General features: G+C 45.0%; 1 protein-coding gene across 4 annotated transcripts in view; it reads left to right on the top strand.

Annotated features, from left to right (window-relative positions):
• Positions 1–17497, top strand: part of EXOC6B (exocyst complex component 6B) — a 525494-nt gene that overhangs the window by 61634 nt on the left and 446363 nt on the right. For all 4 annotated transcript variants that reach the window (XM_074195695.1, XM_074195720.1, XM_074195705.1 and 1 more), the window contains exons 2-5: positions 1574–1739; positions 10118–10165; positions 11894–11984; positions 12090–12135. In XM_074195695.1, the coding sequence (XP_074051796.1) occupies positions 1574–1739; positions 10118–10165; positions 11894–11984; positions 12090–12135 (351 nt within the window). The remainder of the gene's footprint in view (positions 1–1573; positions 1740–10117; positions 10166–11893; positions 11985–12089; positions 12136–17497) is intronic.

Genomic DNA, 17497 nt, shown 5'->3' on the forward strand with positions numbered 1-17497 from the left:
AATGGTGGGAATACAGCTTGTCTTATTGGCAGAACTGCCATACTCTTTGTAGACCTGGAAATTAGTCTTGCCATCCTGGAAAAATAATTTTAAATTAAAAAAAAATTACTTCACTAAAATTCCCATTCTTTGACTCACTGTTACCCCTGCTGCACATAGATTTTCAGGACATAAAAGATAAAAATAAAAATGCTCTCTCTACCAAAACCCTCACAGCCACACTTTTTCAGTGGAAGCAAGAATCTGGAAAGACCCATCAATAGGGTATGGCTGAACCCAGCGGGGTACAGGGAGAAAGTAATTCTAATTCGAGGATGGAACAAGATTATCCCAAGAGACGGTGAATAAGAGGAATTCAGAGACTTGTGGGGGAGATGGAGAGGAGGTGGGGCTGAGCAGGCACAGTGTGGCCCCTGCAGAGGATGACACCCCTAACAAATAGTATTCCAGAGATGAGTGATGACAGCACTCTCTCTCATGTCAACAAGAGGAGGCCTGGCAGAATGGCTCAGAAGCTGATCCTGGAGCCAGGAAGATCTTGGCTGCAGGAGCCTGCCTCTCGAGGCCACTCTCTAGGACTAACTGCAGCAGAGTTGACCTGTCTTGGGGAAATGGAATTCTCTCACCAGGGAGATGCTTCTCCCAATGAAATCATGGGCCCATTTCTGATCCTTGTGGCACTGTGCTTTACCTCTATTACTTCTTTCGATCCTTACATCACTGTGATGAGGTAGATGCTATAGAACACTAATTTTGCAGATGAAGAAACTGAGCTCAGGGAACATCCCTGGTTAAATCTCTTAATAGCTAAAGCAGTTAGCAATTTATATAGTTCTTTAAGATTTGTAAAGGATTTTAAATTATCTCATTTCATCCTTATAACAGCCCTAGGATAAAGGAGTTATTCTCTGTTTCATTTTACAGATGAGGAAATTGAGACAGAAAGGTTAAATGACTTGCCCAGGATCCCAGAGCTAATAGTTGGGGGAGACTGGCTCTGAACTTTCATCTTCTTTTCCAACACTCTCTCCACTGCATTAGCTAGCTTCCTCTAATTGTTTTTTAGTCCTTTTCAGGCTAACTAAATCCCCCCCCCCCTTCCCTTTCCTCAGGGATTAATAAACATTTCTAAGGTTCTCTTCCATACTCTGCAAGTTCTCTTGGTTCCTCTTTATCTGGGGAATCAATCAAACAACAAACATTAAGTGCTTACTGTGTACCAGACTGGGCCACACAGTTTTTACCTCTGCTTTTCTCATAAGAAGCTGATTTCTTTTCTTCTGCAAGACGGTTGGGATTAAGTGACTTGCCCAGAGTCACCCAGCTAGTCATTGTTAAATGTCTGAATTTGGATTTGAACTCAAGTCCTCCTAAATCCAGGGCTGGTGTTCTATCTACTATAGCACCCCCTAATGGTGTGTAATTTGTTTTTGAGCTATGATGTTCTGAATTCTTCTTGAGGTTTGGTTAATCCTTCTGTTAATTGGAAATAAATATATTCCTACTTTGTTTAGTGGGGGTGGAGGTGAGGACAAGCTGTGGTACTCTTTTGATGTAAACTCTTCTGTTTCAGATCTGTCTATGATGGTGAGGAGCATGGTCGGTTTATGGAAAAGCTGGAATCCCGTATCCGCAATCATGACCGGGAGATTGAGAAAATGTGTAACTTCCATTACCAGGGCTTTGTGGACTCCATCACAGAACTCCTGAAAGTGAGAGGAGAAGCCCACAGATTGAAGGTGAGGAGACTGGGAGAGCTGACTAGATTGGCGGGAAGAGGCTGAGAGAATTGGTGAGATGGCAGCAGGAGACTGGGAGAGCAGGTTGGAAAAGAGGGGAAGTGATGATGGACAGAAAGAGACAGGTAAGGATGTAGCCTGCACTTGGACAGGTAATTTGTAATGGAGGTAACTGCTGAGGATGAGAATTAGAGATAAAACTCATTACCTTCAGCCATACCCACAGGTGACCACTGGTCATTCATCTGCCTTATTTCTACTTTCCTTGAGACCTCCAGTTCGTCTCTTTCCCACTCTGTTGGAGCATCTGGGGTGATTGGTTGAGCTCTCTTTGTGAGGGAGATGTTGTATAAGTCCAGGAGAGACTTTATTTTTCAATAGAAAATGACTGCCTTGTATTCAATAACTTGTTAGATCAAGTCACTTTTTAGACTGGAATTCTAAAAATGGAGAATTTATTGGTATGAGTCTGATACAGCTCAGGGTAAAAAAGGAAATCAATGCTGCTGGATTTGAATTCAGCTTTTGTAACTATGAAAAATAAAGAGACAAAATTATTCAGAAATCTTAAGAAACAAGTGGCATTTTGCAGTCATTTCCTCGTGATTTTCTAGTGGCTGTGCATTGGTAGTGTTGATTGGGTCTTTCAGGTACTTAACCTAATAAATGTAAATACAAAACACTCTAGGTCCACCTTCATCCAAAGATTCTTTTTTTTTTCAATTTTGGTTTTTGCAAAGCAATAGGGTTAAGTGACTCGCCCAAGGTCACACAGTTAGGTTATTATTAAGTAATAATAATTATTAAATATTATTATATTATATTAAATATATTAATATTATTAATAATAAACCATCTGAGGTCAGGTTTGAACTCTGGTCCTTCTGACTCCAGGGCTGGTGCTCTATCCTCTGCGCCACCTAGTGGCACTCCAAGATTCTTTTTCATCTCTTTATTCTCATTTTTATAATTGTAGTTCTTTATGATTGTCTCCAAATCTACCATCAAAGATGCTTTTTTATTCCTTCAAGTAGTCATCAGATTTCCATGTTTGTCCTTGTTTTTTCCCCATTCTCCATATTTACAAAAAGCCCTACCTGTTCATTTGGACTCCACCTCGGTAGTTGTCTTTCAAACTATTTTCAAGTCAGTTACTAAACTTGTCTTAAGCACCTGCTAGGTGTCTTGGAGCTCTCAGTGAAATGGGGAGACATTGTGAAAGGGGCTGCTGTGACAGGAGAGATTGGAGATCATCAGAGATGGAAGGCACTAAGACCCATGAGCACTCTGAGGGGCCGCGGGCAGGAGGTGAGGGAGGAAGCCAGGGACAAGGCTAGCAGTCAGGAGATGGTGGAATAGATTGGAGACCAGAGTCACTGGCTTGCCAGGCTCTTCTTGGGGGGGGGGGTAAGGTAGAAATACAGGGTATTTATAAAGGGCTTTGAAGGCCAAACTAAGAGTTTTCCATTTGTTATCTGGAGGGGCTGTAGGGAGCCCTTGGAATTTATGGAGTCATTTATGACATGGGCAGGCCTGCTCTCTTGGAGGGTTACTGGCAATCAAAAAAGAGGATGGCCCGGAGTGGAGAGGAATTAGGGGCCAGGAGATTGACCAGTAGGTGCTGGGGGCCCTCACTAAGGTGGCAACCATGCAGAGGAGAGAAGAGGATGCAAAGGTGAATTGGCCAAGTTCCAACAAGCAAGCCCAGGGGACCTAGGAAGGGGGTGCTACATTCAGCATTAGGAAAGGGGAGGCTTCAGGGGGGAAAGGTGATTCAGGTTGGTCATACTGGGGTTAGGAGACATCCAGTAGATGTCTGATGTGCAGTTAGCAGCAAGGTCTGGTGCTGGAGAGGTGGATTCGAGAGATAACAGCTAAGTCCATGGGAACTAATAAGATCACAGGTGGGACAGTATATGAGAGTGGATGGAGCTAGGGAAGCCACCTCCAGTTAACAGTCCTGACTAGGATGAAGGCCGGGCAGAGAAGACTGAGAAGGACTAATCAGAAAATGTGAGAGGGAAACCAGGGAACAGCAGGGTCACCCAAACCTAGCAAGGAGAGAGTCTCTGGAAGCAGGGGGATGGATTGTGTCGGGGCTGCAGAGTCACGAAGGGAGGGTTTGGGGGGAGAGATCCCAGTCACTTTGGTGGGAGCAGTTTAGATGGAAGGACGAGGCCAGAGGCCAGCCTGTGTGTGTGTGTGTGTGTGTGTGTGTGTGTGTGTGTGTGTGTGTGTGTTTGTGTGTGTGTGTGTGTTGTAAAACATATGTGTCTATGCACGCACACAAACAATACATATACGTGTCTGTAGCTGAGTATTTATGTGTAATGTGTATGTAAGTGCTCTTTTTGCTTTCCCTCTCTGCCTTTGGCATGATTATTCATAAGAAATGATCCTCAGATTTTCCATCAAGAAACCCTTCAACGATTGAAAACTTCTTCAGGGCATCTAGTCCTAGCCAGCCTGTGTGGAAGGTACAGGCCAAGAGTTGCCACCACACCAATCAGGAGCATCTCAGGGTTAGGTTGGAGAAAGGCGGTGACTAGTTCTACCTGGTGTAGCAGTAAGGGTGTGGCTCTTGTCTGCTCTACCTCCCTTAGTTTGGAGGTCTCTTGGTAATGTCACATATCTTTCTAAAGAGGGAGTGTTCTGAGTTCTTGTGGCTAGGGAGACTGCTCTCCTCTCACCTTTTTTGTTACATTAACTAAAATATTCATTAGTGAACACCAGAGCACTGGAGACAATGGTGGATGGATTGGGCATCTCTTCCCATCCTGGAGACTTAGGAGTGCCTGGTACATCTTCTCTGACCCTCCCTCCAGGAACATGGTGCATTGTTTCATGGGAGCAGGGGCTCCTAGGCCCGCTCTGGAGGCAGGCATCAGATCCAGTTCTTGGAGGAGCAATTTCTTGTATTCACGGAGAGGGCCGAGACAGCGAACTTTGACTGATTTCCAGGTAGCTTTGCAGACTCCTCTTGTTTCAGGAATCTGTGACCTCCTCAGGAGTTTTTTTCCCTCATTACCAATACAGTTAAAGTAGGTAGGATCAGTTAAATGAGAATACACATCTGAATGAGCTGTAAGAATGGGAAAAGAAAGAAAAGAGAAATATTAATTAGTTAGAGGAGATCCCCAGAAACAAAGCTGAATCTCCTTTTCAAAGCTTGGTAGGGCAGATCCCTGTGGAAGTTGGATGAATGACAAGTCTGGGGGTGTTTCTCTGTCTTCTAGTAAGCCTTATTAGACATTTAATAGAAGAGAATTCAAACTTGGCTTCAGTTTTGGAACAAACTGAAATTATTCCATATGGATTTTCTCTGCTTTCCCCCCCACCCCCTAGTTGGAGTCTCAGGATATAAGAATATAATAATCTATGCTCCTGTTTGGAAACCTTCTTGTATGTTGTGAAGGAAATGAGCAGGGTGGGCTGCCAATGGGAGTGGAATTCCTTAAGGAAAGGGAGTACTTGCTGCCATGCCCCCCCAAGTTGCATTTCATAGAAGCCCAGGCCTCCTATAAAAGGAGGCTTGAGAGGAGGCTGCTGATGAGAGAGGAGACGAGAAACCACGTCATTTAGTGACTGACTGTATGTTAGAGAACCTCAGAAGCCAAGACTGGGAAAGAAATTCAGGGGCTACCTAAGCTAACTCGTGGTTAACCAAGAAACTCTTGTCAGACTCCCTAGGAAGTAGATGTCCGACTATGGCTTAGGACCTCTGGTAGGGGGAGCAGGGAAGAGGAAGTGAGCTTTCCAGAGACAGTCAGACTAATGTGTTCTTATGGGCAGCTCTTGTTCCTAGGAAGTCTTCCTCCTATGTTGAGCTGGGAGTCATCTCTCTGGGATTTGCACTGCCAAACAAGTTTAGACTGGGAAGTAGATAGAGGGCAGGATTTGAAAGATCTGAGTTCAAATCTGTCTTAGATACTGATTGGTGGTATGAACCTGGGCAAATCCATAGCCTCACTCAGCCTCAGTTTCCTCTTCTGTGAAATCTTGCCGGATCCTTCCATTAGTTTTCAGGGATAGTGGGCCCTGTCCTCATGTCCATCTGGCTGCCCTCTTGTCTGTGTCTCTCCAAATAGGAGGTGGTCAGACCTGAATCCAGGAGGCTGACCTCTGGGGCCAGAAACCTTCTTCAGACCGTTAAGGGTCCTTCAGGTCAGTAGCCCAGGGTTTATCAGACACTTCTGGTGGCTAAGGCCCCCACTGGACACTGAGGCAACGAAGAGGAAAACCTCAGCCAGCCTTGCCTTGAAGGAGTTTTCCTTCTGTTGGCTCTTGCTGAATGTGGTCCAACTACAATCTCCAGTTCTTCTCAAACCTTGTTATCTAGCCACCTCTTCCCTCTGTTGAGCTTGGTTTTGTGAATCCTTGTTTGGAACTTTCTATTGAATTTCCTCTGTCTGCCAAGATGTGGTGTCTTGCAGTGGTGTAACTGCCTTTCAGGGCTCTTGGACCATCCTCCAAGGCATTCATGCTACCAAGGCTCAAACAGATCTGTGACTTCTGTCCACCTCCTCCTCAAAGTTCTCCAAACACCAGGAAGATGCCAAAAGAGCAGTTGGCTGTAGGCCTCTTGTGCTTGCCGGGTGAGTCAGCATCATCTCCTACCTGGTGACATCCTTTCATCTTTTTTGTTCACATCCTTCCCAGTTCTTGCCCCTTTGTGCTGTGCCCCTTTCCATCATCCCCTGGGCAATGCTGGTCCTCCTGAGTGAGCCTGGTCTTTGGGTTGGGCAGGTCCCAATGTCATTGCTACCTAGCAGGTAGCCCATGATAGTTCTGCATCTCTGCATCTGCCCATCCACGCTTCTTGTTGGTCCAAAAGACTTTGTCATGTGTGGTTCAGGCATTGGTGCATTGGAGTGGGTTTGATTTTTGCCATGGATGGTACAGAAAGCATTGAGAACTTGTGTTCTCTCTCTCAGGATGGTGCAGAAACAGAGGCTGCCTAGCTGGAGGTTCCTCGGCTGGTGGGTTGGAGAGGTGCAACTTGGCCTGGAGCCCTTCACATCTCCACATTTGGGGGGACGTTTGTGTATTTTGGCAGCAGCAGCTGTTGTTCTGATGCCTCTTGGGCTGTCAGGGTAGCACCTTGAAATGCTTTTCACAAAAGAGGATAAAAATAGTTGTCATTCTTCTCACCAGAAGCACTGATTAAGCCTCATGGGGAGATCTGTACCAAGTACTGTTGGGGTCTGATCTGAACCATGCCCCTCCATGACTTTCTGCTGGAAGCTGGCAGTATTGGCTGAGTCCTGTTAGCAAGAGTGTCTATGAAGGAAAACCACATTAAAGACATTTGTCTGTTGAGTAGCAACAAAAGACTTGGGGTATTTGGCGGGGGATGGGCTTGGGAAGGAATCTGGAAATGAGAAGTATTTCTTCTTTATCTCAGCACTCAAGACTCTCAACCATCCAACTGTGGGCTTTCTTTTCTTTTTTTTTTTCTTTTTGGATTTTTTGCAAGACAGTGGGAATAAGTGACTTGCCCAAGGTCACACAGCTAGACAATTATTAAGTGTCTGAGGCTGGATTTGAACTCAGGTCCTCCTGACTCCAGGGCTGGTGCTCTATTCACTGGGCCACCTAGCTGCCCCTGTGGACTTACTCCTTCTTCCTTCTGTATACTTGCCTTTTCAGTCTCCTTCCTGTCCCACATGCCTCTATGACTTTGCCTCTATGGCCTTGTGTTGCAGATCGGATCACTGGCTGGTGTGTTTGGGTTGGGTGTACGTGCCAGAATAACAGATTGCAGCCAACTCTGTTACGTCATATCTTAGAGACTGATTTAAAAACTGAATGAACTATTTAAGTAGATTTTTTTTTTCGAGCTTGAAATTTAGTCTGTTTTTTGACCTTCCTAATATTTCATTCAATAAATCTTTTAACTGAATTTGCTGGAGATCTGATTGTAGGTCATACTAAGTTTGAAGCTCAAGGAAGGGGGGGAAGTAAATCAATATCAAACTTGGTCTTAGACCTGTGCTTTCAGATCTAGTAGACTGTAGGGCTTAAAACTGCCTTCTTTTCTTTCCCCAGTAAGGGAAGCCTAACATCTTCTCATTTTTGTTGCTGTGTGGGCTTCTCATGGCATTGGACAGGTCTAAAAGATCTTACTACAGGTGTGTTCTAAGCCTGGCTTCCCAAGTAACTGTTGTGCATTCCTTTGCCTATATTCAAGTCTTCACTTGCTTAGCCTCCAGGTTGGCTGGGCAGGCTGTGCCCTGTGGTAATTTGTGTTAGTTGGTAACTCATTCTAAAGGCATCCCATCTCTGGGCTTTTGGTCAGACCGCCTTCCATACCTGGACCCCCTTGGGACTTGCTGCTGCTCCAGGACTCTTCCTCACATTTCCCCCGCCTCATGGTCTACCTGTTGGATCCCTCCTGGAGACTAGGTTTCTTGATGGTTCAGGGCCATGTGCCCTTTTTCATTGTTCTATGGTAAAAGTGCCTCACTTGTGGTAGATGCCTAGCTATTTCTTCATGGAAATAAAATTAAAAATATGTACAGGAGGAAGTGGGATTTCCAGAGCTTCACCAACCAATCAGGCAGCATTGATTAAGTGTCTACCATGTGCCAGACACTGTTCTAAGCTTGGGGATACAAAAAGAGGCAGAAGATGATCCCTGTCTTCAAGAAACCCAGGATCAAGTGGGGGAGACAGCATACAAACAGATATATACCAAGCAAACTCTAGACGATAAATAGGAGATAATTACCAGAGGGAAGGTCTGAAATGAAGAGGGGTGGACAGCCAGGGAGCAGAGGAGGGGGGCCTAGAGATGGAGTGTCCGGTGCGTGGGCAGTGTTACTGGATGGAAGAGAAGATGGTGGGGGTTAGGAGTGGGCTTCTATTTGTTCTCCCCTTATTGAGCTGTGTTGGAGCTAGAAGAAGGATTGGCATCCCTGGGGGATTGCAGGCTAGAGTGGGAGGGATGAAGTGCTGAGTACCAGCCTGGGTGGCAGGTGAGGAGAGGGGAGATATTCAGGAGTGAGGAGCTACTAGCCTTTGAGGTGCCTCACAGTTGAGTGGATCGTCTGATCTATAGATTTACTGGCAGGTCTGCGTTTTAACAAAAATGACACATAAGGGACTCAGAGGGACAGGACAGAATCTAGGGAACCTTCTTTAAATAGTGAGTTTCCCCCTAATACATTTCAACTCTGTTTACCCCCAGACCCTCAGCTATTTGCTAAACAAGCAAAGAAAGGGGGTAGACAAACCTCCAGGCCTGCTGCTGAAGGCCCCTCTCAGTTCAAGGCCAACAGCAGATATGCTTCACCAGATCCTGATCATATTTCCTGAACCCCCTTCTCCTGATGAAGCCCTCTTGGGACTCCCAAGAATCTAAAGGGAGAATTCTTCCTTATATTCTTCCTTATCTTTCTCCTGGTGGTGTTTTCAGAGTTCAGACTAGTTTCCTCCAGTCGGGAGGGGCATTTGCAAATCCTCTGTCCCTAATTCAAAGTAGATAAATGCAAAGTAAACCTGGATTTGAGCTGATTGTGGTCATACGGTCATAGAGATGGATTTCCATTTAATTCTGCCTAACTGCCTCTCTAGAAGCCTCTTCTCCCTCATCTCTCTCAATGACTAGGTCAGTGTGAAGACATAAATGAAGGAAAAAACAGCCTGTGAAGTACTGCCTGCCTTTTTTGGTGACACCTGGCTCAGGTTCTATCCCTGGAGCTCAGGATGACTGCCATTTCAAAACTAGCCATTTACGTGGCTATTCCCTTAAAACCCTTATGGATTGTCTTTCTTTTCTGTTCTCAAAACTGGAGTGACCCATCCTATCTAGGGGCCTTGACCTTTGGCCATGGTCTTATGAAGGTCAGATGGACACATTCCATTCATGTTTCAGACCTGTCTGGGCTCACCTGTAGGCACCATCTGCTTCATTCTCATCGGGGGGCCCCATACCTTTCCTCCACAAGAAAGTGGGCCTTTCCCAGTGTTCTAGCTTAGAGTTTTAGAATATTTTCATCCTTGTAAAGTACTAAATCAAGAGTTTCTTCCCATACTCATGATGAAAAATTCCTCCTTTCTTCATTTTATAGAAATGGGTGTTGATATGTATTTGAGTTGGCATTTCTTAGAAGGATTTGTACCTGCAGGCACCCTGTTCCCCATGTTCCTTCCCTGTCAACCTTCATGAGCCCAAATCTGAATGAAAGCTGAATGACCATTTCTGGAGGAATGTGGTTTAGGATGAGTCTTCCGTCAATGTTCATTTCTCTTTGTGCAAAGGGATCTGTAAGTTGTGAATAGCTCAATTGTACTTAAGCTCAGAAGAGATGAGATAGAAAGCCTTCTCCTACCTAACAATGTACAATCCTGACTTTCACATTGTCTTCTCTCCACAGAATCAAGTGACTGATACGAATAGAAAACTTCAGCACGAGGGGAAGGAAGTAAGTCCAATTTAACTCTTCTGCCTCATCTGGGTCTTGTTTGGATTCTTTCTGTTTATGGTTGGTGAGAGTTTGGGATTTCACATTAGAGGGTGGCCCAGAGCCCCAGGATGGGTGACATTCTGGAGGTGCAGATGCAGGACCTGTCCAGCCCAAACATTCTTTGATTCTGGGCTCCAGTCCAAAGGAAGGAGTCAAAGAACCTGGACAGCTGAAATGAGATCGTTGAATGAGTTTACTGAACAATTGATCAGAACTAGTGGGGCTGATAGTTATTATGATTTTTATAGAAGAGCAACTTGTTGGAAACTATTGATGGCAGAAACTTGGCTCAATCAGTTAATTATTATTAATTTATTTAAAATAGAATGTGCTTATTTGCCAGTGATACTCCAGGAAAATACCAGCTTCTTAAGAGAGCTAGACTATGCAGGTGATAGAGTGCAGCATTAGTCAGAATGTTCTGAATTCAGATCCTACCTCAGACATCAGCAGGACCATTAGTATGACTTGGGCTCACTTCAGTCCTTTCAGCTCTAACTTCTTCCATATATCAAATAGGGATCATGATAGTCCCAGTGACTCGTGCCTGGAGAGTGCCCTGCAAACCTGGACATCTGTACAATGCTAACTTAGAGAGGGCCATAGTGTAGCAGTGTCTAGAAGAGATGCCTGCCATGTGTCCGGCCCCAGGAAACACTGGAGATCAGCAGCAGGGGGCTTTTGGCAGAAGGGGCCCTCGAGCTGAGCCTTGAGGGGAGCCACCAGGTGATAGTTATCAGGGAGGGAGTGCCTGGTTCAAGTCCTACCTCCAGCCTTCTGACTTGGGTGGGGCTTGTCCATCCCTGTACCCCCCAGAAGGGACTGATCTGGGACTAGAGGGACAATGTCCTCACCTTAGTGTTCCCATTACCAAGTAAAATCACACTCCTAGCCCTTTTCCTCTTCAACTGAAATGAATTTCCCTTTTGAGACTTAGGTAGAAACAAGGGTTATAAAGAAAATTGTTCTCTTCTGCACTCATTGCAGGATGCCAGAGGGAGGAACACCAGCTAATTACTGCTCATTTGATTTGATTTGAATCACCAGAGCACCTTCTCTTCAGTGTTAACTTCTGCTCTTTCCCACCTCTTTACCAAATACCTTAAATTTAAACCTGTTCTGCAAGTTCTCTGAGTTTTTGAGGCTTGGTGTGCTTTCTGTGAGGAAGAGTGTTGCAAATGGCCATCACCTTGGATAGCAACCTTTAAAACATTGGAAGTATCTATCAGTATGGCAAGAATAAGCCCTTGTTCTTAAACCTACCCAAATCCTCCCTCCGAAAGGCGCCTAACTCTTCAGTTTGGGCGTTCATTTGTAGACACAGAGAGATAAACTCAGTACCTTACAAGTCCATGTTGTGTATGGCTATACATAGCCCACTGTGACCAGATGACCTTCTAGCCTTACACTTGAGAAAAAGTCGAGTCATCCTTTGAGTGGGGAGGAGCCCCTGGATGATGAGAGAGTAGGGAGGCCCTTGGGGATGGAGGGCTGAGGATGGAGAATGACAAGGTGCATGGGGACATTTTATTGGCTGGAAAAGCACTCCTTTGTCCATTTGGCAGCTCTTAGTATGAAACTGTCTGGGATTTCCTGATAAATTGAACAAAAGGCATAAACATATGGGGAAACCTTTTTTATTTATAACCATTGGCCTAATTCCGTTTTTCTTTTTTTCCCACCAAGTTGGTGATAGCGATGGAAGAGCTGAAGCAGTGTCGATTGCAACAGAGAAATATTTCTGCCACAGTCGATAAATTAATGCTGTGCCTGCCAGGTGAGGAGTTGGAAATGGAGTGGGGGTCTGAGGGCAGTTCCTTCAGCTTTTGTCTTTCCCTTTCTTTCAATAATAATCACCTAGTATTTTCCCTCCTCTTTCCAGTCCTGGAGATGTACAGCAAACTGAGAGAACAGATGAAAACGAAAAGGTAAGAGACGTCTGGAACGTCTCTCTCATCATTTAACCTGTATTTCTCCCTAACTTGGCTCAGATCCGTCAGGTGAAGATTCCATTCCCCAGGGTGCTCTCCATGAGGCCTCCCCACCTCGCTGGGGTACAGAAAGAGCCGTCCTGTTCCTCCTGGGAGCTTCTTCTGTGGCGGGGTCTTCAAAGCCCCAGGCTTCCTTGGGACTGAGGGAGATATACTGTGGAGGAGACAGATCTAGCTTTCTCCCTTGTTCTAGAAGTGTCTTTGTCACTATTCATAGTAGAGGATGCACAAAAAAGTTTGCAGACAGATGACCTGAGACCAGGCAAAGGCAGGGTCAGAGAGCCTACTTCTTCCTGTGCTTGCTTGCCTTTGGTCCTGCCCAGAAGAAATGTCACGTATATGGTTTTCTCGCTTCATCTCTTATATAAAACAAATTCCTAGACTATGTTGGCATATATTGAATGCAAGAATCTCCTTGATTTTGGTCTAATACACATACTTCTTCCTAAGGTGGATGAGTGAATGAGCAAAGCCTTACTATGCTTAAAGCCCTGGGGATACAGAGGGAAACGTGAGAGTCTTGCCCTCAAGAAGATTCCATTCAAGCGGCGGCTAGGTGGCACAGTGGATGGGTTCAAATCCGACCTCAGACACTTAATCATTACCTAGCTATGTGGCCTTGGGCAAGCCACTTCACCCCATTTGCCTTGCAAAAAAAAAAAAAGAAGAAGATTCCATTCTAATGGACTAGTAGATAAAACTTCAGCTCCAAGTTAGCAGGATAGGCACTGTGGTCCTAAGGGTGTTATTCCAATTGATAAATCCATATTCATTTTTAGTGCTGAATCATTTGCCAGGTCAAGGACTTTGGTGGGTAGAACCTCGGTTTTTGGGTCTCTAGTAGCTGCAGGGGCTGTAGCATTGACTGTAACCAGGTATCTATCCAGGGATTGATTACTTGGATGAGGTCTTTGGGGCTGAGTTGGAAGTGGGCTCAGTGGCTGGGGAGTGGAGGAAATCCTAGGGGATGGTCTTCCCAGGGTTCTTGGGCTCAGGCTCTGCCTGGACTGTCTCCATCAGGGCTGAGATGTAATGGCCAGGTATGGTGATAATTTGACTTGCCTGGTGCCTCCTCAGCTTGCTTGGTCTTTGGGATGCACTCCATGTCTCAGTTATGATGATCTTGTAGTCCCTGTCACATTCCTTTATTTCCTCCCTCATGTCTGTAGTGGAAGTTATTCTTGGTCAGGGTGGGGGAAGCTCCATCATAAAAGGTTCTAAAAGATGCAGTTTGAAGGCCCTGTCTGGGTTTTCTTGGACCCTCATGACCACTTGGCCATCGGGGGGGGGGGGCAGCTAGTGTTTGACTCGGAGAATGAAGCTATGAATTTCTTGGTGTACTTGAAGAGGAAAATAAAAGGTGGACTCAAAGTCTGCCTACAAAAGGCCAGTGCAGGAATGAGGCGACATTCCTTGTTACCAGGAGCCACTGGCCTTTGCCCTGTGAGACATGAAAAATGTGGAGCCAGATGTTGGCAGCATGCGGCCGCCCGGCTCCTCAGCAAATGCTGAACATGTCCACAGGCCACATGGGCAGATTCTTCTCATTCTATAAACAATGTTCCAAAATATAACTCAACCCCAAAGTGTGTTTATCTCTTTGGCTTAATTTCTGGCTTTCTATCCATTCTTAAGTTTCTCTCCAGAGGAATCACATTTTATTGCAAATAGCTTTTCGTACCTAATTGTAGTATAAACAGTGCCCTGTTTACACTAAGCCATGTGAATTGTACTGTTCTTTGAGTCTATAAAAACTGAGTAAAAAAAACTTCCCCAAGATTTAACTGTAGCTTATACTGAAAAAACTTTTTGAATTGGGGAAAGAGACTTAAGTCTCCACCGTTGATTTTTATTTTTGGAAGGCATTGGGGCGCGTAAGAACACAAATAAAAAGAGCAACGAGTGCATTTGGAGTCATTCAATCCACCCTAATGTGGGAGATCTCCTTACATTGCTTTGTTCATTGATTGAAACATATCTGCAAAATTAAAAAATGACTTTTTTTTTAGGCTGGGGAGGAAAGGAAAGTTATGACAAAATCCAACTATTTTCTGCCTTTAGTTGGATAAATTTACATTAGAGTTGGATGAATAAGAAGCATTAAATGACTAACTATTGTATAAGTAGAAATCATTTGTGTTGTGAGTTCATTGTCCATCCAGAGATTTGTGAAGATTTTTTTTTCCTTTATGTGACTTGGATTGGAGGAATGTTTTCCGATTGTTAAAATGAGCTTTTGAAAAACTCGAGTCCTGGAGCAAACTTAATTTTTCAAAAGAGCAAAAAGACTTCAAGAGCAATGAGAGGTGAATACTAGTCTTCAAATAACAGGTGGAAAAAATACTCCCCTCCTTCCTGGTACTAGGATCTTTAAGGGTATAGGAAGAAGAAATACTCCTAATGGCAGCAACCAGAGGGAGTTTGTTTTATGAAAACAGGACACACATCTTCATTTCCCAGGGGCTGGTTATCCAATTGGTTGACTCATTCAGGTCTCTTTCCTCATCTTCCTTGTCAACTTTGTTCTTTGGATGTTTTTGTAGTTTCAGGGCCAAAAAGATGGGCTGGAGGGGTGAAAGTTGACATTTAAAGCCCCCTCAAGATAGAATTGGGAGGTTTCAATTAGCTTTTCCCTCTGGCTAATTGAGAATTCTATTTTGCCTGAAGGCACATAGGTTGTATGTGAGAGAAGAAGAAGCTCTTATGTGAAGAAACTGAAATCCCTAAAGCTTTAGTGATGTGTTTGGGTCAGATCAAGATGTGGAGCATTAGGGGGTGGCTAGGTGGTGCAGTGGAGAACACCGGCCCTGGAGTCAGGAGGACCTGAGTTCAAATGTGACCTCAGACACTTAATAATTACCTAGCTGTGTGGCCTTGGGCAAGCCACTTAACCCCATTTCCTTGCCAAAAAACCTCCAAAAACTAAAAACTAAGATGTGGAGCATTTATGAAATGCTGTACATCGAGCTCATCCCTAAAATACAAAGACCCTACCTCCCAATTCCCATTCTCCAGGAGCTCCTAATCCAATGGCAAAGACAACATGCCGACAGCACATTTACGGGATGTGTTGCCGTCAGTCTTCAGGGGAGCCTTGAGTAGGACTTGACCTAGGGTTGAAGGAGTCAGGGCAGCTCTGATAGAGAGCTGAAGTGGGAGAGTGTTTCAGAAATAGGGGCATCCAGTGAAAAGGCCTGGAGCAGGGATGTGGAGTGTCACATGACTCTGAACTTGAACGCCCAACTGAAAGGACTTCCTTAAGTTAGCGACGGTCTCTTAGTCACCAGCTCAGACGGCCTTTTGCAGTCTGAGTTTTTCTTGCTCTACTTGTTGACCTTCTTCTCCCTTTCGGGTTTTTATGCTAATTGCTCTCTGGGGGCTCCTTTGCTGTCTCGCCATCTCTGTCTTGTCCACTGGTTCTAGGTCTTCTGCCCCAGCCTCCTTCTCTCATTCTCTGAGCCAGGTCTCTTCCTTGAGCTGTCATCTTCCATCATCTTGCCTTTGAGACATTTTAAATTGGATAACATGGAGAAACTGGCACTCATTCTCTTCTCCCCCTAAATCCCATTCAGTTCTGAACTTCCTTCCTTCTGTCGAAAGTGCCCCTCTTCTTCCCTCCTCATAGCTTTGGTACATTCACAGATTGGAATTTCTCACTCTCCCTCATGCCACATGGTCGATCAGGTCTTGTCACTGTGAAATTTAGAGTATCTCCCACCCCCTCTGCCTTCTCCACTCAGCCAAGCACCCCTGAGTGTAGACCCTCCTTATCTTGCCTCCAGATTGGGCCTCACTGGTCAAGGCCATTCTACCACTGCTTAAATTTCCTTAAGCAAGGATCTGGCTGCATGTGTTCCTCTGCTCCACCAACTCTAGGCCATCCTGTTGGCACCAGGAGAGAGGAAATCCTCCTCAGCTTTTCTTTTCAAACCCTGCCCAACCTGAGTGCCAGCCTGCCTTTCCAGCTTCCTGTGCTGCACTCTATGATCTAGCCTCAGTTCCTCACAGACATCATTCCATCTCAGACAGTTATGAATCATGGGAAATACCTGCTACCCAGTGGGCACTGTGCTAGGCACCAGGGTTACAAAGAAAGGCAAAAGACCTTAAGGAGTTCCCAGCTTAAGAGGGAGAAAACATGCAAATAAATGAAGACAGACAAAATATGTAAACGGGCGAAAAGAATCAAGAGAGAAGACCCTTGAATGATGAGAGATCTTGAAAGACTTCTTGCAGCCAGTGGGATTTTAGCTGAGGCTTGAAGGAAGCTGGGAAAGCCAGAGATGGAGCTGAAGAGTGGGAGCATTTTAGGTGTGGGGGACGGCCAGAGAACAGAACTGCAGGGGAGTCATGGAGGGTTTTGTTTAGGAAACAGCTCAGATGTCAGTGCCCTGAATCAAAAAATACATGTTGGGGAGTGGTAGGTTAGGAAAGAGGATTTTGTATTTGATCCTGTAGTGATAGGAAGCCACTGGAATTCACTGAATAGGGTTGTGAGATGGTCAGACTTGTGTTTTAGGAAAATTACTTTGGTGACTGAATGGATGCCAGACTGGAGTTGGGACAGGCTTGAGGCAGGCTGAGCCACCAGCAGCTATTACAATAGCCAGGCATGAGATGATGAGGACCTGCTTCAGGGTAGGGGCAGGCTCAGAAGGGAGTAAGATGCCTATTGGAGAGAGGTTATGGAGGTGACATCTGGGCCACAGATTGGATGTGGAAGGTGAGTGAGGAAGCCAGGATGGCTTTAGATTGTGAGCCCTCTAGAGAAATGGGGAAGATAGGAGAAGGGAGAGGATTTAAGGAGTTTTTGTTTTGGATATGTTGAGTTTAAGATGTCTACTGGACCTGTAGTTCAAGATGTCTGAAACACAGTTGGAGATATAAAATTGGAGGTCATCAAAGAGATTGGGGTAGGAAAGGTAGATTGGAGGAGAATCATCACCATCAAGTGGATAGTCATTGAATCCATGGAAGTTGATAAAGTCAACAAGTGAAGTAGTCTAGAAAGAGGAAAGGAAGAGGAGCCAGGACTGAGTTCTGAGGGACACTTCTAGTGACCAGGGATGGACAGGATGATGATTCTGGGAAAGAGATGATCACCTTTGGATCTTTTTACTGACTATGTTCTTCCTTCCCTCCACCTCATTGAGGCTTTCCTGTCCTCTACAGTGTAGATCAAGCACAATATTCTGCCTGAAGCCTTTCTTGATTCTTTCAACTGTTTTTGCCCTCCCTCCCAGAGTGCTTTATATTTGTTCTGTGTGTATTTTTATTTGGCCTTGTTTCCCCCATTAGA

This window comes from Macrotis lagotis, chromosome 1 (assembly GCF_037893015.1).
Source record: "Macrotis lagotis isolate mMagLag1 chromosome 1, bilby.v1.9.chrom.fasta, whole genome shotgun sequence".
NCBI classification, from domain to species: Eukaryota; Metazoa; Chordata; class Mammalia; order Peramelemorphia; family Peramelidae; genus Macrotis; species Macrotis lagotis.